At 45.3% G+C, this 26831-nt stretch overlaps 1 protein-coding gene and 1 pseudogene across 1 annotated transcript in view; one reads left to right on the top strand and one right to left on the bottom strand.

Annotated features, from left to right (window-relative positions):
• The window catches only part of SKOR2 (SKI family transcriptional corepressor 2), a 43572-nt gene that overhangs the window by 7117 nt on the left and 9624 nt on the right, over positions 1 to 26831 (bottom strand). The window contains exons 5-7 of the mRNA XM_051851956.3: positions 16692 to 16757; positions 16219 to 16317; positions 6574 to 6641 (exon numbers count right to left, since the gene is read on the bottom strand). Coding sequence (XP_051707916.3) covers positions 6574 to 6641; positions 16219 to 16317; positions 16692 to 16757 — 233 coding nt within the window. The remainder of the gene's footprint in view (positions 1 to 6573; positions 6642 to 16218; positions 16318 to 16691; positions 16758 to 26831) is intronic.
• On the top strand, positions 3542 to 4322 carry LOC100358879 (transcription initiation factor TFIID subunit 9-like; annotated as a pseudogene).

The raw sequence follows: 26831 nt of genomic DNA, 5'->3' as shown, positions 1-26831 counted from the left end.
GTTTAGAAAAAGCTCATTCTGTGCCAAGCACTACAAGTGGCAAGTTAACATCACCAGGGGCCGCCTCCTCAAAGCCAGTGAACCACTCATCCTAGCCAAAGAAAACTGCCTGAAGGCCACTTCTCTCAGAGCAAAGTCAAAATGCTCTTTTCTCTCTCTTTTTCAGAAACTACAATGTAGCATTTCATTAAGGTAGGAAGCTGAAAAAGAAAAGAAAAAGGACTCACGGTAACATTTCTAAATAAGAACACTTGTCCCCAAAGCTCCAGAAGGGAATTAAAATGGATGCAAAGGATTATCCTCTACTCAATCTTGATTTTGGTGTTTATTTCCTTAAAACAAAGTGGAATAAAAGCCAAAGAAAGACAGAAAAGAAGAAGGAGAAAGAGGAGGAGGAGGAGGAGGAGGATGTTGGGAGCTGAGAATGATGTGTTTTAATTTCCAGGGCCTAAATCATGAGTGATAACAAGGATTATGTGAGCACATTGTCCAGCTATTCACAAAGGCTACGCTAGTTCATGGATTCCAAGATACACTTTTTCCCTTCACGTTTTAACAACTCCGTAATTGGATGTATTCTAACGGATGGTATTTCAGTCTTTTAGGTGGAAGCTTTTTTCTTGTGATTCATCAAGTCATGGGGACTCTCAGGATTGATGGGGATTCACAAAAGTCACATTCCACAAAATGCAGTGTTGGCTTCCAGACAGCTCAGCCAGGACGTCACAGCTTGGGAGTCTGGGATTCTAGTTACCCGTGTGAATCTCCTGTAAGAGAACTTACTGGTCAGCTTGGAAACTGCCAAGGCTGGCATAGGCAAACAAAAACAAAAACAAAAACAAACAAAACAAAACAAAACAAAACAAAAACACCTCAGAGTTTCTTGAAACATTTATATCATAGTTGGCTTTCGTAGATCAACTATTGGAGCTTGACTGAAAAACATGACTTCCTAGTTTGTGCCAAGAGGGAGCTAGCCTGAGGTCAGACATTTAGGTGAATCAACCTCTCGAAGGGAGAACACCGATAAGAAGAAGGTGCCAAGACGAAGGAACACTGATGGCACCGCCCAGACGCGTGGCAGCAGATCAGTACCTGGGAAAGGGCACACGGGAGCCCAAGTCCGCCTGTCCAGTGATGGACAACCTGAAGGCAGCTTCCAGGGAAGCTCAGATTCCTGTCACGTCCCTGACTCGCAGGGAGCTCTTTTTTGATGCATATTTAGCCTGGAAACCAAAGGCCCAGGCATGTTTTCCTAAAACTACAGTGCAATGGAGCAACCATTCTAGCTATTTTTTTTCTTTTAAATGTCTAATATATTTTTTAAAATTTTCTGGGTTATGACAGTAGAAATCCAGGTAAGTTCCCACTTTAGAGAACACTAGAGAAGCTTCGAGAAAAGACATAACACTGAAGAGCTGTGCTCCTCCAACGGTGGTGGGACTCCGCTCCCTGCGAAGAAGCATCACGCTCCCGCCATCAGGAGGCTGAATGCTGCTTTTTTTACAAGTCCATCGCGAACAAAACATTAGTACTAAATCTACTGATGAACATCATTTTAACGAAGGCTTTACGAGCCTTTCTCAACAGCATGTGACTGCAAGTTTCTGGAACAACAGCAGAGGGCACTTCAAGACCAGCTCATTTTCCCCAACCTGCACCTGCTGGGATTGATCTGGCAAGTTCAAGGGAAGTGAATCTGGGTCTAAGCATTCAACACATGCTTTGTGTCGCAGCTTCACAATGGCCTTCAAGAACTATGACTTTCAAAAGGAATGTCTTCAACAAACTACCATTGTAGCTCATACACAGATGCACCTGCTTAAAAAAATCATTGCTAAGTTAACTGAAAAAAAAAAAGGCAATCAAGTCATCAAAATAGCCTCAACTCATGTTATAAATTAGTTTCTTTATTATTTTAATCAAAAAGCTATTCACTGGGTAACACATCTTCAGTTGCTGCTTAATTTTTAAGACCTGATGGATTTTGTTTTGACACTGAACAAATTTCTCCTTAAATAATTCACTTGTGATTGTGAAATCCTCTACTATACAACATTTACATTTTCAAGACGTTGCTAAACTCTCAAACTTCTGCATTTGGTCTGGCTTAGTAATGAAAGTGCTTTAAGCCACTGAAAATCCAGGGCGGGGGTCGGGCACTTTAACACAAACTGTGTTAAGTGCTACAAAGTTCAAATTTTCAGCTACTTAAACTTAAAAAAAGTTAGTTGTGGCCATGCATAAATGTTAAATAAACTAGTTTGGCATAAGCTTTAAAACTCACATTATGATAAATGCACATTCATTTATTAAATGCACAGAGAGAAGCAATCATTTGACTCTGAAGTCTTCACAACTTTGCATTTAACAATCTAGAAAAAGAAGCAATGGTGCAAAAATTATAGCCAGCAGAGAATTCAAAATAGCAGGAACCAAAAATTCATAAGTTTTCTTTCTGCAGCAATGATACCCAAGATGCTTTCAATAGAAGTCTTTTGAGTAGGAGCACCGTGTAACAACATAGGATAAATGCATTGTGGGTCTGTGGGAACCATTACATAACATGATGGTTTTAATATGCTTACATTCCCCGTGATTGCAAGACAGGGTGAGTGCTTATTTCATCTTAAGGAAAAAAAAGTGCCTATTCTGTAATATATGATCTGTAAACTTTAAGTATTAAAACAAATCTGAGTGAATTGTTCTGCTCTCAGGAAACAAAGAGTACAGCCGTATTTCCTGATGAATGAGATCATTTAACTAAGATATTGAGAGTGCCAATAACCGAGCTACTTTGCAACTTCTTGATAATCTGTAGATAGAATGTTCTGAAGACGCTTCCCCTCAGGTGCTTTAGCAAATCCATCAAGCTGAATAAGGGGCAAGATAAACTTCTATTCAAGCAGCACTGTGTCTGCTGCCTCCATTCTAAAGCAGATGGTGCAATGCAAACACAGGGCCTCCTGCACAAGAATAGCTCCAGTCGCCAGGCTTAAATAGTTCCGCTATCACAGGCGCTCCTTTGAGAAGGCCTTGCCATGAAATTGATGACTCATACTCACAGCCGCATAGCATTTGATGGCTGGCATATGTTATTTCATATTTACTTCTCACTTTCATCTTTTAATATGCCTATCAGGGCACTAGGTTGAACCTTAGAGCAGTCCTTCTTGGGTGAGGACTTCATGAAGTACATGGGGTGTGACTTGAGCCCAAGTCCACAGATGTTAAAACTTGTGTTTAGCTGGAGCTCCGAGCCTCCCAGGGGGACTAGGTTGCGGGTGAACATTCTGATCACTGGTGCTGCAGATCAGCCCCTCAACTAATGAGTGCTTAGCTGGGAGATTCCTTAGGAAGAAGATTTAACAGTATCTAATTTGCATGGATCAGTGTCCTGATTAATGCTGTAAAAAGAAGAAAAATCTAGAGTACACCAGGGCTTGGGAAAACCACAGTAGGCAAAAAACTTGCATCAAGATCAGGACTGAAATACGTTAATGCGGGTGATTTAGCTCAAGAAGTTTGATCGCCACGTATCATGGGGTCTGGCAAGATGGCATCCCTAAGAGCATGCCGAAAGATGCACAGATGGTGGCACAGATCTGAGGGGTATGGGGGTTACAGAATATGAATCAAGAATCGGAAATGAGATGTTGGAGTTTGCCTTCCGATACGTGACCACAATTCTAGACGATGCAAAAGTTTATTCGAGCCAAGCTAAGAAGGCTACTGTTGACACAAATGCCACGCAATTGGCAATCCAGTATTGTGCTGATCAGCTTTTGCCCTCTTCTCTCCCAAGAGATATTTTTTGTTAAATATTGCAAGGCAAAGAAATCAAACCCCATTGCCACTGATCAAACCCTATGCAGATCCTAGATACATACTGCCACTTCATAGGTACTGCTTAACAGCTCCAAACTATAGGCTTAAGTCTTTACAAATAAAAGGTGTCTACTTCTGCAGGAAGAATAACATTTCCATGGTTAAGTGTCTTGTCAGTTACTAGTAGACCTAGTACTTCATGCTGGGCACACCAACTCCACAAACCATGTCTGTTTCAACTAAGGTAGCTAGCTACTCCAGTGACCCTCACAGGACAAAGGTTCACAGTACAGATGCCTGCTTCACAGCCACCTGCTGGGAAAGCATCATTTCTACAACACCAGCAGTTCAGAATGTTCTGATTAATCAGGCTCAAAAACATTCTCATTGCCACTAATATGACGTCATCACAAGATACTGCCAATGCATCAAATGCATTGAAAAGCAAACGTGAAGATGATGACGATGATGGTGATAACTATGATAATTTGTAATCCAACCTTGATGCTTGTAACATGTATACTTGGTCTTGAATCCATTGTACTCAAATTGAACAAGTATGCTTGATATTTTCAAGTTGTGTTTGGTAAAACCTATGTAGTATTTAATGTTATAGTTTTCAATTGAAACGTTGGATTTTCTTTAATAGGATTAGTAGTGGTTTTTCATCAGCCTTTAAATGTAAAAAACAACATTGTTTATCCATTTGTAAAAAAAAAAAATTGTGTCTACTAGCTCATGTCGACTGGAGACAGCATAGTAAGACATAAGTAAAAGAACATTTGAGGAAATCAGGCTCCTCAGGAAATTTGGAAAAGAATGAAGAGTATGGCTCTATGACAGTGTCAGTGCTGAGTTAGGGGCCATTCACAAATGGCGATTCATTCAACAAATATTTACCAACAGCTATTGATGCTGCACACGGCGCTTGGCACCAGCGGGAACATGAGAACCCTGGGCATTATGGGGGAGGACACATGAGCAAGAGGAGCAGGAGGGGGAAATTATCTTTTTCGACAAATTTTATGTTAGTTTGGATGTAGTTTTTGCAGATTTCAGGAGTTATATTGTACCTACGGGGCTGAAGGAACAATTCTAGCTTCTCTCAAGCTATCTGATTTGCTATCGGGATGATTTCACTATGCAGAGGAATGTGAATTAGTAATACCTGTCTTGCCAGATGAATACTTGATTAGAGGTTATTTTGCAATATGGTATAATAAAAATGCTTAGTAATCCTAATTTGTATCCTCTGCGTGCTACATATCTCAAAAGATATAAGACTTTTTTTTCTTCTACTATCCGCTGGTTACATAGATGTAGTATTATTTCTTCCTTTACCAAGAAAGCCAACTGCCAAACAAAATGAAGACATGAAGAGTACTTCACTGGCTCTGAGGTGCTGAAGTAAACACTCATATTACTTTCCCGGTGCCCATTTTGTTATAATTACCACCACCCTAAAACCACAATTTTTTATGTTGCATCTGTGGCAACTTTTGTTTTAGGAACCTGAAAAGGATGCCCTGTATAAAGTAAGAACAGTATTAAAACTCTGACTCTACCTTCAGGCTTACATTTAAGTTTCTTCCTTTGGGCAAGGAAAACTGTAAGTTTATCCACAGTAAATAATTATTGCTCTTATTATCTAGGAATCAAAAGCCACCCGTAGCAGAGACATGACTTTTTAACCTCTCTAGGGGATTTATTACCAACCAATTAAGAAAATCCTCTGCTCTGCTCCCCAGTGAATTAAGTCGCAAACAAAACTCACACACAAACAGAACCAACGCAAGAGAAGAGATCCTGTTTAAGCTGTGTCTGATGTAGTGTTTTTCAAAACAGAGCTGTTCACAAGCACTTGAGACAAAGGGAAACCTGTGGGAGTGTGAGAAGCAGCACTTTGGACAGAGCCTGGAATGGGGGAAAAATACAAAACACAAGAGCGCTCTAAAGCGACGCTGCGGAATCGCCATTAACGCAGGCTTGAGTCTGGATGCAGAAGGGAAGCGTTAACAACCATGCTTCGTGAATAACCCAGACGGAACTAGCGAGCTGGATGCCTAGACAAGTCACGCGGGGACAACACGCTTCACGGTCTAAGGATAACGCAGACCAGCTCAGAAACGTCAAGCGACCCAAATGATAATAATCACACTGAGAAAACAAACAAAAACCCCACACGAATCCGTATTCACTAGATCAGTGTTCAACTTTAGGAACGATCAGGAGTGAGTAGCACACTTCATTTAGAAATTCTTTCTTTGCATCACCCTTCAAGTGAATGTTGATTGGTCCACTGTGTGTCCACTAAGTTCTACTGAGAGAGGAAGGCCTGGCTCAGGCCTGGGTACTGAAAGCAGGGAGGATGGAAGACAACGGCCCCTCCCTGAGCTCCTAGCCCCTTCCCGCACCATGCCTGAAGTTTATACGGCAGAGGAAGATGCAGGTACTGCTGGTTCGCCCACAGAGACAATATACACAGCTGTCTATTAACACATGGTAGGTAGTTACATTTAGAGGAAACATGCTGACACATCTGTTTATCTGTTGTCTAAGTAAATCTCTGGGTAATTAGCATCGAAACCAGCTGAGAGGTAAGTGGACCAGCGGATTTCATGGCAAAAGCATCAAAGGCCTCACACATCCTGGGGGACTGGAAACCAGAACAATCAAGTAGCATGCATGTTGAAGCAGCATGCATGCATCAAGTAGCATGCATGTTTAAGTAGAAATGCATCTTACAATCTGTAATTGTTGCACCATTTCTTCTCGGTAGGCTAGTTCCCTTTTCATCTGATCCTGAAAATTATCTGGCAGGAGAGAGGAACAGAGAAAGAAATTAATGAAAGGGCAAAATCCACTTTGAGTCTGTCTAGTAAAAATATTACTACCCCTTGCACAGAGAGCCCCCTCCCCTGGGGTCCCTTATTTTTTTTAAGTACACGCATATGGCATGTTGCTCACACTATAATTTAATCAGAATAGACAGTACATTCTGAGAGGGTGAGGTGTGTCTTGTATTTCACAGTGCCTCACGATCCATCTGGTCTAATCTGTTACACATAATTCTGAAGCAAAAGGGGTGTGGCCATGTCCTCTAACAAGTCACAGGTATGGAAAGTCCCCACTGTCTACAAGCACAGTGAGCCGAGGAGGTGGACTCAGACGGCACTGACCCTGATGTCGGCAAAGAAGATGGAGTCGGTGGAAGAGGCCTGCCTGGCTTCCCTGCAGCTCAACCCACTCTTTTCTTTACAACATCAATTCACGGATAGGACTTCTAAAAATTATTCAGTTACTTATTCATTTCCATTTTATTTGAAAGGCAGAGAAAGGGAGCTATCTTACATCTGTTGGTTCACTCCCCCAAATGGCCTGCAACAGCCAGGGCTGAATCAGTTGAAACCAGGAGCTGGGAACTCCACCTGGCTCTCTCTATGGGTAGCACAGACCCTAGTACTTGAGCCATCATCTGTCTCCCAGGAAGCTGGACTGGAAGCAGAGGAGCCAGGACTCAAGCCAGGCCCTGCAATGTGGGATGTGGGTGGGTGTCCTCAAGCATCAAACGCCCAACCCGCCTCTTCTCATTTGTAAGGGATGGAAAAAAAAAGCATCCTGGTCTGATTCTTCCAACCAGCAAACTCCTTCACCCCCATATCAGCCTATGCTATGGTCCTTCTTTGGCCCTGGTGCTGTTGGACAGACCTCAGCTTAATCTGAGAAGGAGATCTAGAAGAGATTTTGCATGCAAAAATATTTGTGCTATGCTACATATTGATCATGTTTTTCACATTTAAGGAAAGAGGTGATTTCCAAAATTATAGCAAAGCATCACATCCTTTCCATGTGATTTTAATTAAAAATTAATTAATTTATTTAAAAGTCAAGAGTTACAGAGAGAAGGAGAGATCTTCCATCTACTGGTTCACTCCCCAAAGGCCCACAAAGGCCAGGAGCCAGGAGTTTCATCCTGGTTTCCCACATGGGTGCAGGGGCCCGAGCATTTGGGCCATCTTCCACTGCTTTCCCAGGCCATTAGGAGGGAGCTGGAATGGAAGTGGAGCAGCTGGGACTCGAACTGGCGGTCACATGGGATGCAGGTGTTCCAGGCGGCGGCTTTACCCACTATGCCACAGCACCGGCCTCTCCATGTGATCTTTTTTCAAGGGTGGGTTTGCTGAACTTTGCCTTTTTTCTGCTTTAAAGGAGAAATTAACACCATTTCATACTGAGTTTGTGGGTGACAGGGCAGCAGCTTGGACGAAATGGAGAGCTTGCCTCAATCTTTTCCACTCTCCTCCATCCCTCCTGCTCTGTGCTGTTCCCTCCCAAATGCAGGCACTCATCCTTGAAGAGGTTTCTGACTCACCACTGACCCTGCTGCTTCCCTTTCCAAATCCCTTTCATTGCCTGGCTCCTCATCACTGTCGACACAATAAATCCTGTACTGGTCATGAGACTCAGGACACCAAAGAGATTAAAAGATTGGTTTCGGGGCCAGCCTTGTGGCGCTGTCTGTGACCCAGGCATCTCGAATGAGCACCGGTTCGTATCTCGGCTGGTCCATTTCCAGTCCAGCTCCCGGTTAATGGCCTGGGATGGCAGTGGAGATGGTCAAGGGCTTGGGCCCCCGCCACCTATGTGGGAGATTCAGATAGGGTTCCTGGCTCCTGGCCTCAGCCTGGCCATCTCGGCATCTGGGGAGTGAACAGGGGATAATGGATTCTCTCTGTCTCTCCCTCTCTCTCTGTAACTCTGCCTTGCAAATAAATAAATGCCTTTTTTTTGTTTTTGTTTGTTTAAATAAATAACCCTTGGGGCTGGCACTGTGGCGTAGCGGGTAAAGCCATCGCCTGCAGAGCTGGCATTTGGGTGCTGGTTCAAGTCCCGGTTGCTCCGCTTCCAATCCTACTCTCTGCTGTGGCCTGGGAAAGCAGTAGAAGATGGCCCACATGGGAGACCCGGAAGAAGCTTCTGGCTCCTGGCTTTGGATTGGCCCAGCTCTGGCCATTGCTGCCATCTGGAGAGTGAATCAGCAAATGGAAGACCCCCCCCTCTCTCTCTCTTGCTCTCTCTGCTTTTGCATCTCTGTAACTCTGCCTTTCAAATAAATAAATACATAAATTTTTTAAATAAATAAATGAATAAATAAATAACTCTTAACAAAAAGGCTATAGTTTTATTTTTTCCCCAACTTCTATCTTTCTATACTATTTGAATTCCTCCTCCTATCCCAAGCATTATAATTTCTTTTTTTTTTTTTTTTTAAGATCTGAGCCCTCCTTTCAGCCCTGAGTTGGAAGAGAAAGGCCTTGGAATAGAGGGGAGGATGCGGTGCAAAGCAAGGATGGAAGGGGCTCCCTGGTCCCCCAGGGAGTTAGGGGAGGAGCTGCATGGGTGGGCGGGAGGGGAGTGGGGACCACCGCAAGAGCTCAGCCGGCTGCCGCCGAGGAGGGCACAGAGGACATGCCCAGTGCCCTCCACGTACCAAACCACTGTCCAGGCCTCAAATCTGCATGGCACTTCCAGCCTCTGTAGTCTTGCCCTCAAAGCAAACTTCCTTCTTCTATAAAGACCTCTCTCTCTCTCTCTGCCTCTGCCTCTCTGTAACTCTGCCTTTCAAATAAAACCTTACACACACACACATACACACACACACAAAGAAAACAAAGCCATTAAAGGATGAGGCAAAACAGTGAATTCTTTTATAAGATTGAACTGGGAAGGGCATCAAAGACAAAAACCAGAAAGGAAAAGACTGATAAATTTGATCAGAAAGAACTGTGAAACTTTGGTATGACAGTACACTATAAGCAAATCAAACTCCCTAAACACCGAAGTCCATATTTAAACATAATCTGGGGGGAGCTGGGCTTGTGTTGTGGCATAGTGATAAAGTTACAGTCTGAGACACTGGTATCCCTTATGGATGCCAATTTGTGTCTCGGTTGCTCCACTTCCAATCCAGATCCCCGCTGATGGCCTGGGAAAACATCAGAAGATAGCCCAAATGCTTGGGCCCCTGCCACTCATTTGGGAGACCTGGATGAAGCTCCTGGTTCCTGGATCCTGGCTTGAGCCTGGTCTAGACCCAGCCATGTGAGCCATTTGTGGAGTGAACCAGTGGATGAAAGACCTCTCTCTGTGTGTCGCTCTGTAGCTCCAACTTTCAAATAAATAAATAAATTTTAAAAGCACATATTTTGATACCTCAAAGAGTATCTGACATGTCAAAGAACCGATATTTCCATATATGAAGAGTTCATACAATTCAAGAAGACGCACACATTAAAAGAAAAGGGGGCGGGAATATAAAGGGGCATTCACAGGATACACAGATGGGTGTCAGACATGAAAAGGGATCGCTAGCCCCAGCAGCGACAGGAAAGGGACTGTGGCCACGGCCACACACCCACATGGGTGCAGGGGCACTCTTTCCTGGAGGGACCCAAGTACAACGGCGATCCCGCCAGACTGTGGCACCAGGCGAGCCCGTGGCCGTCTGGGTTTGTGTGAGTACACGCCCTGATGTCCAGGAGGACAAGCCCACTGCACCCCGAAGCTGTCGGCAGGTACCCCTGTGAGCCAGCGATGTGCGGCTGGAACGGGGCAGCCATGCTTCCTGTGTACACTAGCAGAGTGTGGCACAGTAGGGTGCGCGGCCCCGTGGGGTGCCAGCATCCCATACTGGAGCCCTGCTTCCAGGCCAGGCCACTCTGTTTCTAATCTGGCTCCCTGTTAATGTGCCTCGGAACGCAGTGGAAGATGGCCCAAGTGCTCGGGTCCCTGCCACCCACATAGGAGACCAGGATGGAGTTCTCAGCTCCTGCCTTTGGCCTGGCCCAGACCTGGCCCTTGTGGTCACTTGTGGAGTGAACCAGTGAATGGAAGATTCTCTTTCTTTCTCAGTCTTTCTCTCACACACTATAACTCTGCCTTTCAATAAATAAATAAATCTATCTATAAAAGTAATGATGCTATGCTATGTGCTGTTCCAAGGACAGGAGTATAAATTAGTAAAAGCTTTCTGGAAAGCAATCAGAAATTATATATCAAGAGCTTTAAGAAGTTCCTATCAGGTAATCTAGCAATTCTGTTAGGAGTTTATTCTAAGGAAGGAGCAACAGATCTGTGCAAAGATTTAATTATAAGGTGTCCGTCAGCTAAAACTCAGACAAACCTCAATGTCTAACCTAAGAGCCCACTCAGACTGCTGTTTGCTAAGGAATAAAAGCACATTTTAGGTGAAAAGGGGAGGGTTAAAAATCATGCGCTTAATATTTCATTTGTTTATAAAAAAGGAATTTATCACTTCTCAGCCTTTGGGCTAAGATCAAGTATAGTAAAAAAAAAAAAAAAGAACTTAATATGCATTAAAAAGGCTGAAGCCCCAAAAAATGTTAACGTTGGTTATCTCTGGGTAGCGACATTATGAGTGATTTTCATTTTTTCCTTTTGTATTTCTGTTTACTTAAAATTTTCTATCATAAGCAGGTGCATAACTTCTGAGATACAGAGATTGTTAACCGGCAAATAAAGAAAAAGACTAAAAATTCTGCTCTGGCCCATAGGCTGATGAAGACACAGTTTAATTGCAGATGGAGAAAAATCACCAGGCCAACTCCTCTACTGAGAATTACTTGGAACCCAGCTGATTTTTGGAAAACAACAGTGTAAGCAGAGGTGGACTGGAACACAGCGGCCCACAGGGTGGAGCAGGCTGTGCCCTGAAGCCCAGGACAGCGTGACCAGCCAACGCATTCTGCAGACAGTCCTGGGACCACAAGCGAGAAGGGAACCCGTATGGTGTGGGTGGTTCACCTCGGGGCTCCTGTTCACCTAGCAATGGACTCGGGGGAGCTCCTTGGTCGTACCCTCTTCATGTTGGTACCACTGTTTTTACAGCAAGGAGGTGTCTGACCTGGACAGTATTTTGGAATTCCCTTCCCCTCTCCTCCTCCAGAGGATGCTACAAAGAGACAGACAGGCAGGCAGGAATCCCGTTGAGCATAAACCCCATGCAGTGATCATGACGGATGACAGCTGTGGACAAGCAGATTCATGGAGAGGAGATGGAGTCTGTTGTTAGTAGGAAGTAACTTTCACAGGAACCTGGAAGTCTTAACAAGGACCGAAAGGACTACACCTCCGAGGAAACGCACTGAAGTCGACGACAAAGCCTCCTTCAGTGCCCTCCCCTGCGCTAGCCACGCAGCCTTTCCACTGCCCCCTCTCCATGCCACAGAGGCGTGCCTGTACCCGCAAACCCGAGGCCCCAGCTCATGCGTGCCGGCTAATCTCCTTCACACAGCAGGCTTCCGCCACTTAATCTCATCCTGGTTGCCTTCATGTCCTCCACCGTGACACCAGCCGCTCTGTCCACACGGCCCGAGAGCATATTCTGTGCCCACACGTGCCAGGTGCTGGGGGCGGCAGCAGAGGCCGATCACCAGCCGTCCTGTCCTGAGCCCATTTACGATGAAAAAAAAAGGGGGGGGTAGGAGAGAGGAACACAGTGCAGCCAACACAAACAGCTGTGAAACTAGGAGCAAACAGAGTAGGGCTGCGGAACAGGGTACCCACTGCAAGAGGGGAAGGCTTCCTGGAGGTGGCAAAACTTAAGCTGTGTTCTGGATGAGGAGGAGACCCAGGGGAAGCATGGGGACTGGAGAGAAGCAGTGAGCAGCAGAGTGTGGGGTCTGCCTCCTAACTGGAGCTGGGGTGGGTGTGGGGCTGGAGAGGCAAGGTGGGCCAAGGGCAGAGGGTTCTGAGAGTCAGTAAGGAGCTGGCTTTTGCCCTATAGGAGATACAGTAGGGAATGACTGAAGTTACTTGAGTGGGAGACTTGGTGCCAGGGTTGGAGGAAGGCTGAGCTATAAAAGCAGGGGGCAGAGAAGGGAGGTGAGGACACAGTGACGTGCTGCGGCTGAGGGCCACAGGGCCAGCCACGTGGTGGTACAGTGGTTGGGCTGTCTCCTGAGACACCCATATCCCGTGCTGGTTGTTCCTGGCCTGAGTCCCAGCTCCTCTGCTTCTGGTCCAGCTGCCTGCTAATGTGCACTCGGTGACGCAGCAGAGGGTGACTCAAGCAGCTGGGTCCCCGCCACACATCTGGGAGAGCCTGTTAGGGTCCCAGAACAAGTTTCATTGCCTATTCCAGCCGCTGTAACTACAACCCAGTAAATCAGCCGGCTTTGGTTGATTCCTATCAAGTCCCTGCAGGCATGTGAGCATCAAACTCGAAAACAGCGTGCAGACGCCTCCTGTCCCTGCCCAGTGTCCATCACTCTGCGGAACACATGGTGCCTGTCCCTCGTCTGCTCCGGCAGCCACAGGAGGGAGCCGGGAGCGTTGTTACACTGTTGAGAAAGAGGCTGGGACCGGGCCTAAGCTGCCCTGGAGTCCCCATCCTAGGAGTCAATGCCACACTTGCCTCCTGCTGTGCTCCTCCCTGGATTTTCCACTGAGGCGGCGCCAGGTAGCGCAGGTGCGCTGTACTTCACCTAGGTGGTCTCACCTGGTCCCGCTCAGCCTGTGAGCCAGGAGTTCCAGGGTCACCCCATCACTACAGCCCACAGGGAACTCAGGGCTGGTCGATTTCTGAGCCCAGGCAGCTCCCAGCTTAGGTCGCCAGTGCTGAAACCGGATGGGATTTTAAGTGACGTGACTGCGTCTGTCTACCTCCGAGTGAAAAGCTTTGCACAAACTCTCACGAGGATTCCTCTACGCTTCCCTCTGGCGCAGCGTCACGAAGTTCCCATTTCCCCTTTCCATCTGGGCGAACCTCGATCTGTCCGCTAGTTCCCGGGGGCCTCGCGTTTACTTAACAAGCACACAACGTGCATTTGCTATTTTCATCCGTGTGAAATTGACTGCCTCTTTGTGGTGCATCTAAACCACGCATTATTCAAACCTGGGCACACATATGCCACTTCCTTGGTCAATGGAGTAACTACAGATAGAACGAAGAGGAAATTTTGCTGTCGCTTAATGGAAATGTTTCACATGTGTGGCACCACAAAGAGTTTATATTAATCCAGACCAAAATGATGAAATGAGAGACCTGAATGGACACGGGCTGGTTGTGCCATTATTATTATTATTATTATTATTGACAGGCAGAGTGGACAGTGAGAGAGAGAGAGAGACAGAGGGAAAGGTCTTCCTTTTGCCATTGATTCACTCTCCAATGGCCGCTGCGGCCGGCACATCGAGCTGATCCGAAGCCAGGAGCCAGGTGCTTCTCCTGGTCTCCCATGGGGTGCAGGGCCCAAGGGCCTGGACCATCCTCCACTGCACTCTCGGGTCACAGCAGAGAGCTGGCCTGGAAGAGGGGCAACCGGGACAGAATCCGGCGCCTCGACCATGACTAGAACCTGGTGTGCCGGTGCCGCAAGGCGGAGGATTAGCCTATTGAGCCACGGTGCCGGCCGGTTGTGCCATTATATTCCAAGTTTTTAAAACAGGATCATTTGTACATGTTGTACAACAGGAGGGTTATAAGGAAAATGGATAAATTACTCTGAGTTACATAATTCCTTAAAAAGATCACTAATTCACTTTTACTAAATAGTGGGACAAGTTATGGCTACAAGGACTTCAAGGGGTCGGGAAGACCCACTAAGGACTCAACACGACTTGGACCCACTCTGTTGGGTCTAAAAGCAAGGATTTGCAAATCCAACAATCGAGAAAGATCAGCTTATGGGGAAACAGATCATTCAAAGTCTGCTCATTGCTAAAAAAAAAAAAAAAAAAAAAAGCTGCAGTTTTTCTTAACAGTTTCAGAAAGCAGAGAATCCTGGATCCCTTAGGAGCTGCTGTCCTCTTCAAATTGCAAAGATGTTTTTAATCTGTTTCTGCTTCCTGGAAGCCACCCATGTTGACATGCCCTAACTGCGCTATCAAAGGCTATTGGCCAATCTCTTTTCGATCTTCCCCTACGGCCCATCAGGCATCTCTGAATTCAAAATGCTGACGCACCATGAGAGCCCAAGCTCCCATCAAAAACTTGGCAGACCCTGCCGTGGTTTGTGGTCAGAGCTCTCTTCCGTCCCGCAGCCGCCTCTGGGTTTGACGAGTCACCAGGAACCCAGGCCCCTGCCGACGCACTGCCTGAGCGCTTTCGCTCGTGCTGATGATCCCACTTGGCCAGCTTCGTAGCGGGCAGGCCTTCAGGCTCATATTATTGAAATGGTCACAGTTGCTGGTCTCTGGCTCGGGCACAGGAACTGCCACTCGCGTTTTGGTACCCACAGATGAATAACAAAGGGCATGCTGACATTCTCAAAAAGTGTCCCAGAAAAAAATATGAATTAAGAAGCCACATACTTTAAAAACTGTTGCATACGATTTCCTTCCCCACTTTCTTTTCTCTGGAGAGGGAACTATGACTCAACAAGGCTCCAAAAGGCTTGGAACACAAAACCATGATGGATTTGTGCAAATGTAACCCAGACCAGGGCAGGTGAATGGGAGAAATGTGGGATGTGATGTCCTTCTGAAATGCCAAGACACTAGCAGCAGAACCAACAGTTTTTAGGTTTCAATATCTCCTGCCCTCAAATTTGGAATGGAAATTTAAGGTTAAGCAGAGATGTAGAAGCCAAAACTACTAAGATGATATTAATTTCAATTAATGAACGTGTGTACACTGAACTGTTAAAGGTTAAATCTTCATAGTTACACATATCTCAAGCACCAGGCAGCTACCCACAGCCGAGTAATTGTTCTGTTTTAAAATACATAATTGAAAAATACATCAATATATAATTTCATCTACAAATCTGATTACATATTTTAAAATTTTTCTTCATTTCTTTTGAAAGCAGAGAGAGAAGGAACAGACACATAGATAGGTATGTGAGAATCTCCCATGTGCTGGTTCACTCCCCCAAATACCTACAATGGCAGAGACTGGGCCAGGAAGAAGCTGGGAGCCTGGAACTGAATCCAGTCTCCTGTGTTGGTGGCAGGGACCCAGTTACTTGAACCATCACCGATTGCTTCCCAGGGTGTGTGCCTTCAGGCAGCTGGAATCAGGAGCAGGGCTGGGACTCAACCCCAGGTACTTCAACATGGGATGTGGGTGTCCCAACCACTATGCCAAATGCTTGCCCTTGTATCTATTATTTTTTAACTATATACAATACACACCTATGGGCACACAGATATCAATAAGTAGCAAATGATTCTTACAAGAAATTTTATCTATGAGCAAATTCAAAGCATAAATAAGAGAGAGGACAATTTATGAATCTAGACAGACCATGGGAAGACAGTGCAGGCTTGCACAACTACTTAATACTCAGAATCACACTCCTAAGCTCAGGAACCAGAAATGTCACCAAATATCACCAGTACAATGAAACAAAAGCGACTTCTTACTGAACACTGGGAAAGATGTGTTTCCTTTTAACACTTGGAATTCTTGCTCCAGTCGTCTCCGTAAATCTATTTGTTCAAATAAAACCTTCTGAAGTTCTTCTAATAAAGAAAAAAAAGAAGTCATTTTACTAATCTTTACAAATAACTCTCCAGAGAACTGTTATATATGGCAATTTATTATTATAAGACAAAATATTTTACCAGTTTAAAAAGTGTTTCATAGACATAGGATAGATTTTGTACAGAAATCCATGAATATAAATCAATGTAATATATTATTTTAAAGTATTATATTACAGTGTCATGTATTGATTGATATGTATGCATTAATCTCAATTATATCCACCCAGTGGTCCATATATTATTCATATGTTGCTTGTCAGGCTTAAAATATGGTGGAGAACAAAAATATCCTCCTATTATCTCCAGTCCTTTAAAGCGGAGAGTTTTACAGAACTGAGGCTTCTCTGTACCTTTCCCCATGTTTTCTACATCCTTCTTGAGTGAATGAGGTGAGCTGGCTTCTTGTGTGTGTTCACCTTTAAAAAAAAAAAAAAAAGGACAAAGACTATTATTAGTTTTGTGTAGGCTGTTTTCTGAAAGCTTTTTTTTTCTTTTTTTTTTTTTTTCATTTTATTTGAAATGGAAGACACAGACACACACACACACACACACACACCTGGACACCTGGGGGTGAGGATGAGAGAAAGATCTTCCATCTGGTGGTTCGTGCCCCAAATGCCTGCAACAGCCAGGCAGGGCTGGGTCAGGTTGAAGCCAGGAGCCCAGCACTCCATCAGGGTCTCCCACATGGGTGGCAGTGACCCAGCTATTTGAGCCATCCCTGCTGCTGTCCCAGGTACATTAGCAGGGAACTGGATCGGAAGTGGAGCTGGGACTTGAACTTCCACCATGACAGGGGATGCAGGCATCCCAAGCCACCACTTAACTACTGAGCCAAATGCCCACTCCTCACTTGCTATTCAATATTTACAAAAAGAGCTTATTTAATATAACCTGAAATTAGAAGTCTTTGCTCCTGTGCAATTCCCCTGAAGCAGGGAGGGGAGCAACGGACAGTGAGGGCAGAGTCTGGCCTGAGGACGGCAGCTCTGAGAAGGAAGATTCCTGAAGGTCACATCCATCATCCTCCCCCCCCCCCCCACTAGCCATCCTTTGCAACAAAGGAAATTGCTAGAAAGGGCAAAAAAGGAGGCTGGACAGTAGGAATTTTTGTATAAATCTGATCAGAGTTCCTCTCCTTGATGCATGGAGAGGCCCTGAAGACCATGGAAGCAGGGGTCTCCTACGTTTCTTGCCCACAGACTTTAGGGCAGAGAAAAGGAAGTGGGGGAGGTTTGGAGGGGACCTTCAGAGAACATTTATAAACCTAGAGGAGGTTTCTAATAATTGATGCTTCATTTAAGAAGAAACTCAAACTCAGAGACATGAAACAAGCTACCCCAACGTTAGTTAATAAATTTTTACTTGCTTGTTGACAGTCTGTTAGCCACTTGTCTTCAACCCAGAAAAACTACACTGTGGATAAAGGTTAGATTGGTGTTTGCTTATGAGCTAACTGGAGTGGTGGCAAGTTAAGCAAATGTATTGATCTACAGTCACAAATTGAGTCGACACAATCCAGAAAACCTAAATAAACCAAATGAATCCAATCATTCAGCTAATCAGCATTTTTTTTTTCAAATTCCAACCTGATTTCTATACTTCCCACATAGTCTAATTTGGCTTTCCATTTCTGCCTAAAGGAATGTGGTGGTATAGAGAAGGGTCTCTGAGGCTTCATGGACCCTTGTCTTCCACCCTTGGGGGTCGGCCCCTCCTTGGGGTTCCCAGGGCACCTTGCTCACATTTCTGGCAAGGTGCCATTTGCCTATTGCCTTTCCTCGTCCACTGGGCTGTGTGATACTTGGAGGCAGGGGCTCTGTCTTTCTGTGTGGCCAGTGGCTGCCCAGTGCTGGACATATACTGGGTACTCAGCAAAGTGCCTTCACATGTTACTGAAAGGGAGAAGGCATGGGCCAGAATTCATCATTTAGATTCTCTCTCATTCCCCTCATCCAGAAGTGGAATGCAACCGTCCTGAGTGTGTGCAGCAACACAGGGAGATGCTGGGAAAAATCCTATAAAGAGGGAAGCACAGTTTCTCCCCAGAGCAGCAGCGTATGCCACAACCTATGCTATAGACTGTCCTCAACACACTGTTGTAAGTGGCGAGCCTGCATTCCATCCGATAGCTGCTGGCAGTGCGTGTGCGTATGTGAATACATTTATGTAGCTATGCAGAAGGCACATATTCCGTACATGCAGTTCGAGAGAGCAGATTAGCAGCATCCTTGGCATCCCTGAGTTCCTTACTGGCAAGACCTTCTCCAACCTGTAGGCCATGTTCACACAACCTCATCCTCGCTCTCATTTTGTACCTCTGTAGGCTCATGGGCACCCAGGAACCCTGGCTTTCTTCTCCATGTGATGACAAGACACCTGCAAACCCTTTAAATCTATCCCTCCCTCACTCTAATTCCTAGAAAATATGATTATCTAAAAGGTCAGTAGTAAGGAAACCAAGCACAATGGTATTTTGAAATGAAAATACACACATGTTATGTGCAGTTGTGCCTATGTTTACTCTCATTTGACCAGTTAAAGGTATAGACGTTTTACACTCACGTACGAGAGCGAACTTGAACAAGACAGAAGCAAGCAAGCACGTTTCTGTGCCTTTACGTAGAAGGCACACCGAGCCTGAACCATTCCACAACTTTCTCCTCCACTCCAAACACGATTCAGATGAGATCGTCTGTTCCTGAAGAGGCGATTCTAGAAGCCTGCTCTAGAATGATATTGTAGGCCGGATTCTCTGGGATTCATCAGTGTATCCTGCAGACTGCTTATCTCACATAGCATTGTTTCACTTTTTCACTTTTCCACTTTTCCACTTCACAATTAGTAGCTTTACATGCGAATGAAACCAAGAAACAGGTAGCAGATAAATGAAGACTACATGAGCCCCAGGCACGTTTCCTGCTGACAACCATCCGCCTTTCTATCAAGTTTGTGCGGGCTTTTAGGACTAGTTTGCATCAGGCCCTAGTTCCGATTTTTTACTGAAACTTCCAGGTGCAATTTGCCAGTTCTGAGCTTAGAAGGTTCAAACACCTCACTCAAAGGATTTTTGCAAAACGGTTCAGCATTAGGCGACGACAGAGCACTGACGATTCAGCTGTTCCTGGACGGCTGCCTTGTGTGTCTCACTAATCTGGGGAAACCAGATTGCTAATGGTGGTTAAAGATGACCTCTGGGAGTCTGCTGGGTCTGTTCACTAGGGCTGCTAATGTTTTCCATCTGGTTAAAAAAAAAAAAAAGGCAGTCTAATACTAGATTAAATAAATGTGATTTACTTGACAACGAGCTTCCAATTTTTATAAATATTCCATCAGGTTAGATGCCTTTAACTTGTTCAAAATTAATGAATCCCCAAATTAAAATGCTTATTTTCCTTCCTCCTATATTCCCTCTTCTAAAAAAAGTTACAAACAAGGTGGGCAGAGGAAGCAGGGCCATTTTCACAGTGTGGAGTGACAGGAGAGACTCTTCCGTGGAATCCAGGGACACCTTGCTCGGAGGCCTGCCCTCCCACACGGCTTCACTCTGGCTACAGAAGGAAACAGCCTGGTGCTGTGACGCTGGAGGGGGGAAGGTCATCAGCACACAGAGGCACCCCCTGGATGGCTGTGCCACCCCAGTGCTCCAGAAACGCAGGCTCTCAGGGCCAGCGCTCACCGGGGACTCTCCACTACTGCGGAGCGAGCGCAGAGAGCCCGGGGCTGCCAGGCGCCTGCCTGCCAGATGTCTCCAGGGTCCTTTAGCACCAGATGTTCCTGGGGAATGTCCACCTGACCTTTGGTGCTGCCCTGGCTCAGCTGTCAGAACCAGAACTACAGGAGTGAGCATCAGGCACGGGACCTTAAGCCACTGTTTGGCACCTCGGCCAAATCAGCGTGCCGGGGTTCAAGTCCCGGCTCTGCGCCTCATACCAGCTTCTTTCTAACAGGCACCCTCGGAGGCAGCAGATGATGGGTCAAGGACTTGGGTTCCCACTGCCCACCTGGGAGGCCCAGATTGGATTTGGCTCCTGGCTTTGGTCTGGCCCAGCGCTGGCTGTTGTGAGCATTTGTGGAGTGAAGCGGTGGATGGAAGATCTCTTTCTGCCTTTTTCTCTCTCTTTCTGCCTTTCAAATGAAACAAATGAATAAATATTTTGAAAGCATGAAAAAGAAAGTCCCGGAGGCATGGATGTGAGATTGTGCCAGGCTAAATCAGACACGAGCAGCAAACGAAGTCGAGACCGGAATTTACAAAGAAACAACCACCGACAAAAAGCAGCCAATAGACTGATTTACGGAGCACCAGCTTTCACGGTATGAAGAGTGATTCCAAGTCTTAGGGCACACCTCTGCTCAAGAACCTGCCATGGTTCCCATGGTCTACACAGAAGAAGTCACTTGAAATGCCTCCCTCAGAGCTGCCAGGTTCTCCCATAGCCCTGTCACACCGGCTGGGCCAGCTTATCTGACCGTCACACACACACACTTGAGGAGTAGTTCTCAGCTCCTCTGACGGGCTCTGCCTAGATGCCCTTCCCTTTTCCCTTTGTCCAGCCAAAACCAAAATGCTACTGGGTCCCCGCTAGTCAAGGACTAAATGTTTGAGCCCCTCCACCCCGTCCTCGACCCATGCCTGCGTTGGAACGCTAAGCCCCCAGATGAAGATGTCGGGGGGTGGGGCTGAGAGGACTGAGACTTCTCATGAATGGGATGGGTGCTCTCATAAAAAGAGGCCCCAGAAAGCTCCCTGGCCCTTTCTCTGCCTTGTGAAGACACAGCAAGAAGACACGCACCCAGGAACCAGAGAGAGTTCTCACCAGACACCGAACCTGCAGGCACCTTGATCTTGCACTTCCCGGTTCCCAGACTATGAGAAACTCATGTTGAACCATTCAATCCACAGCCACCAAGGCCGCGGCCCTTCCCATGCCAACTTCTTTTTTTTTTTTTTTTTATTTATTTATTTATTTTTTTATTTTTTGACAGGCAGAGTGGACAGTGAGAGAGAGAGAGACAGAGAGAAAGGTCTTCCTTTTGCCGTTGGTTCACCCTCCAATGGCCGCCGCGGCCAGCGCGATGTGGCCGGCGCACCGCGCTGATCCGATGGCAGGAGCCAGGAGCCAGGTGCTTTTCCTGGTCTCCCATGGGGTGCAGGGCCCAAGCACCTGGGCCATCCTCCACTGCACTCCCGGGCCACAGCAGAGGGCTGGCCTGGAAGAGGGGCAACCGGGACAGAATCCGGCGCCCCGACCAGGACTAGAACCCGGTGTGCCGGCGCCGCTAGGCGGAGGATTAGCCTAGTGAGCCGCGGCGCCGGCCCCATGCCAACTTCTGCACATGCACAGACGCTCCCTTCCCGGGGCGGGGCCGGGGGGGGGGGCCTGAGTGCTGGCTGCCACACGTCTCCCCTTTGCACCCACTGTTTGAGGGTCTCGCCTGCAGTGGTCTGGGCTTCCCCAGCGAGCAAACGTGCTCTCTGAGTGCAGAGAGGTCCTGCCCCACAGGTGACCCTCCACCTGTACTCCCCCAGACCCTGGGAACCCACACAAATACACCCCTCCCACACCTGCTCCGGAACATGTAACTCATCTGGTTTATAAAGTATCCAATGCTAAATGGCTAAAGCACTCATGCACTCCTATAAGTGGAGAAGCACATTCAGATCCGTTTGAGTATTCTGACTAAATCAGGCAAGCTGTTTTCAGTTTACTGGGGAAATTTGTGACGTTCCAACAGAAAATAACTTTTGTGCACATACGACATTTTGAAAATTTCTTTTAAAGATAAATAAAATCACTGCACTGAATTTTAACTAAACTTTGAAATTATTAACTACTATGTATGTCCAACAGCTAAAATATCTTTTCTAAAGAATATTTATTTATTTGAAAGGCAAAGTTAGAGAGAGGGAGAGGCAGAGGCAAGGAGAGAGAGAGATAGAGATCTTCCAACCCAAATGGCTGCAATGGCCAGGGCTGGGCCAGGCCGAAGCCAGGAGCCAGGAGCTTCTTCCGGAGTCCCACGTGGGTGCAGGGGCCCAGGGACTTCTGCCGTCTTCTACTGCTTTCCCAGGTGCATTAGCAGAGAATTGGGCTGGAAGTGGAGCAGCCAGGACTCGAATCAGCACCCATATGGGATGTGGGTGTCGCAGGCAGTGGCTCAACCTGCAGCGCCACAGTACCAGCCCAAAATATCTTATATTTTTAGAGCTCTTTTAATTATAACAGCCAAATGAGGTCAGCTGACCTCTTCTGTTGGTGAGCATGGACAAGGGGACAAGCTGATTAAAACAGCTATCACTCCTTTCAATACGCACTTTGAATTTAAAAAATAAGATCATCTAGGGCAGACACCTGGTGCAATGGCTAGGTGGCTACTTGGGTGCCCACACTCCATACTGGAGTGTCTGGTACAAATATGGACTAGTCCACCCCAGACCCAGCTTCCGACTGCCACCCAAAGGAGGCAGCAGGTGACGGCTCAAGTACTGCCACCTTATTAAGACCTACATTGAGTTCCAGGCTCTTCGGCCTGGCCTGGTTCTGGCTGTGCAGGCATTTGGGGAATGAACCAGCATTTGGAAGATGTCAGTTTGTCTGCCTCTCTGTTTCTCCCTATCTCTATGGCTTTCAAAAAAAAGGAAGCTAAAAAATATTTAAGTCTCAGCAGTTATCACAAAAGTTTATATACATATTTACATATACAGAACAAATAGTTTATATAAACACTTATTATGTATAAAAGATCAGCTATATATGTATATATGTATACATCATTTAAATATTGTAGCCTGTGTAAGGATACTTCAGAAAGTTCTTGGCAAATGGAATTAAAAGCCCATTTTTTGGGTATAAAAACATTTTGAGATCCATGCATAGCTTTTCATGCTACACATTTTGCATGAACCTTGTGAAGACGCCTCCCGTACAGTGTACACTGCAGTGTGAAAGGCCTGGCACCTGAACGAAGAGAAAAGTTTTGGCATTCATCTATCCCTTCTATGGAAACACAAACTCTCTCCTCCCTCCTTCCTTCATTGCCACTGGGCCTTCCACGCCTGCTCTTAGCGGCCTCCCTTGGACCCCAGGCAGCAGCTCCAGGGGGACTAGCAAGCCACTTACCCCTGAAGAGGCCTCAATGTCCCCCAGTATGGTTGCGGACATTTTCTGGAAAGCATTTAGGGAGAAGGATTCTGCTGATAGAAAGTATGCTATTTAGTTGCACATTCAAAGGTAAATTTAGTCAATGGAATTACTTGGTTTGGGCATGAGATACACACATGTACTCGTGCATTTGAATGAAGCAGTCCAGCCTATCACACGGAGGTCTCTGCAGTAGGTGGGGACCTGAGCTCCAATCGGGGGTCGGGTACAGGAGAACAGATGTCGTGCACTGTAAGCTACAAAGCTCTCAGCACGCCGTCCCCAAGCGACATCCTGCCCTTTCTGATTGTGTTAAGGTTCCCCTTGTTGTTGGCCAACGACCTCAGCAGAGAGTCTGGGCTCAGATGAACAGACTGTATTTATATGTGCTTATCTCACAAATAAACCCTGGATTTTAAAAATTGATCTTACTCTTATCATGTGGCAGTGAGATTTTCTGGAACTGTTATTTTCTCTTTCTCTTCTTAGAATCTATTTTTGAGGTACAAGGTAGATCAGGTCCAAATTAATCTACAGTTAGCGTTAACTAGTATGGTTAAGAATAACAAATATATATATGTAGCACAACATATGGTTTAGAGAGGTGTTTAAAAACACTCTGCACTGAGACATTAAAAATCAATTACGTAGACGGCAAGGTTAAATAATTTTCTCCTCTGTCGGTGGGCAGAGTTCTGCTAATTTCTGGGTGCTAAGTTCTACGGGAATCCACTTCCCTGGTGACATCTGGCATTTGAGTGAAGTCACAGAAGACAAAAACGAATACCACGGCAGAGAGTATGCCACCAAGTGAACTGAATATTAACTCTGTTACCAAAAAACGAGCAAGTGCAAGATTCAGGAACAGCAGTGGAATTATAGCAAACTAAAAGTTACCGAAAACTTCATGATTCTGATCACAGGTACTGCAAGTTGCATACACATTGTTTCCTGAACTTGTGCATTCAATATCTTTGATCAGTGGGTCTTCGGTTCACTGAGAATTCTCTTGAGTTTTAGAAGCATTTAGAAGGTGCTGTGAGTTAATAATGCTACTTAATATTTTTTCTAGTAAGATTTTCATTGTCCTTCTTTATCTTGAGCTACGCATAAAATTTTACAAATCATTAGCAAGAAGGGAAATTGTTCACAAAGAAAAATTAACTGATATCAGGAATAGGAACTTTAATTTTGAACACAAATGTTGAAAGACCCCAAATTACACTGTTCATAAGTAAAAGTTAACAGTAAGTTAAAAGTGATTAGGTTTGATCAAATTGTATAGGCAGGTAAACCGAGGCACAAGGCAAGTTAAAGGGCTTATCTAAAACCTAGATCTATCAGTCTGTGCTTTTAATAACTTCTCTTTCTCTTCTTTTGCTTTTTTTAAAAAATGATAAGCATGTTCTAAAATAGAATGGAATAATAAATCAGAGTACCTCATTCGCTATATATTCATGAGAAGTGTAACTGCCTCTTACTATTCTCAGAAATCCACCCATAGCCTATTAAGTACACTAGAGAATCATACCAGTGGAAATCAAATTGATTTTAAAACTCCTATACATCTAACAAGATGCAGCCGCACTTGCTCCCTGTGCAATGGTGCTGGTGCGGCCATAATGACAGGAATTGAGAAGTGGGGGTGACTCCACTCCTCCTGATTTCCTTGACCTGCGATAGCTCTGAGCTGTCTTGCCGGCTTAACCCACTGCATTCAATTTCAAATCACTTAACTTCAGTGAGGTTATTCCAAATGGGTATGCAAAACCTTACTCGGGGACTGCTAGTGGAATAGTGTCATTTCTATTTTTTGAGTAGGTAATATTTTGACCAAACTACCATTCCCCTGCCCCCACACTCTCTGATTTGCTTTTGAGCATGGGTCTAATTTTAAAGAGCTCTACAGATAAAAGTCTCACTGGTTTCTGGGGAATCGTGGCTGCTTGGTCCTTCCAATTTTACAGGAGCACGGTATCTACTGCTTGTAAGTTTAATGACCATTAAGAGGGAGAGTTTAAAAAAGCCATTTGAAAATGTAATCTCTTTGAAACTGCTGAAAGTCAGTCATCAATAAGGCTCAAAAGTTGAAGGAAGGATAAACTTCATTAAAATTATGAACTAAAAAATCCACTGGAACCAATATTGATGAGGAGCTGAATTTGTACTGGGCTGAATTAAAGTAGGTGTCTATCATCTAAAGAGTTGTCTACATCCTTACTTGTTTAGAGAAAGGTGAGAGAGATTCCCGATAAACCACAGGGATGATTGCCCCAGGAGTGAAGAATTCATCTAAAAATCAGAAATCGCACTCTGGCTTAGGCAGTGTGAGAAGACATTTCATTGTTCTATATTCAAGCGCATATGCATAGAAATTAAATATCTGCATTTTCCAATCATAGCGATTACAAATTAAACATTAGCTAAAGGGACACGTGGCTATAGAAGCCTTACCGATGCTCACAGCACTATTATGGCATGCGTACTGCATTACAGCTAACATGTCCCTTCCCCAACTGGAAGCAGCTTGAGGGCAACTCGGTATTGATTTCTAGCTGAATCCCCAAAGCCTAGCAAAGGCCCTAGCACACAGTAGGCATCTGAAGGTATTTATAGCGTAAATGAGGAAATAAACAAATGAATGCTATTATGAGCTTTTGCACAGAGATGAATATATCCATCTCCACCAGCAACAGGGATCACCGGAGAGTGTCCCTGGCTGCCACCTCTCCTAAGGTGCTACTCACAAGTGCTCAGAATCTCTTTGGCTCATCTAAACTTTTGACACTTGGCCAAATAAGTGGATTCTTGGAATCTGACCACAAGTAAATAAAGTAGTATCAAAATGCAGGCCAATGGGGCGCCCACTCTGGGATTTTTTCAAATGTGTATTTTAATGGGAACACCATAATCTTATCCTCCCTACGAGGCAGGATGGCTGAAGATCGACCAAGTCAAGTCCCACAACAACTCAAACCCCTAAACACCCCTGAGTATTTCAAATACCGTCTCTACACGTTCGATCATAAGCATGAAGTTCTTGTGACCCGAGATTCCAATATAAACTTAACCAGATATATGTTTCACACGAAGTTAGCTCATTTCAGTGTTTCCAGCCCTTCCACGTCCTACCTGTCTCCCATTCAATACGAGATAATAATATTGTCTATTCCACTCCCTACATACTTCCCTGAGTAATGTGAGAATGAAATTGTGATATGGAAAATCAATGTGGAACAAGTTTCTCTGGGAACCTGTATCAAATTAATTATTGTGAGGAAGGGACTAGCAATATCTCCTAGTGTTACTAGGTGTTATTACCTACATAACTATTGACTGCACTGC

This window comes from Oryctolagus cuniculus, chromosome 10 (assembly GCF_051225735.1).
Source record: "Oryctolagus cuniculus isolate XC-2025 breed Fujian yellow rabbit chromosome 10, ASM5122573v1, whole genome shotgun sequence".
Classification (NCBI taxonomy): Eukaryota; Metazoa; Chordata; class Mammalia; order Lagomorpha; family Leporidae; genus Oryctolagus; species Oryctolagus cuniculus.
This window is presented reverse-complemented; position numbering and strand designations above follow the sequence as displayed.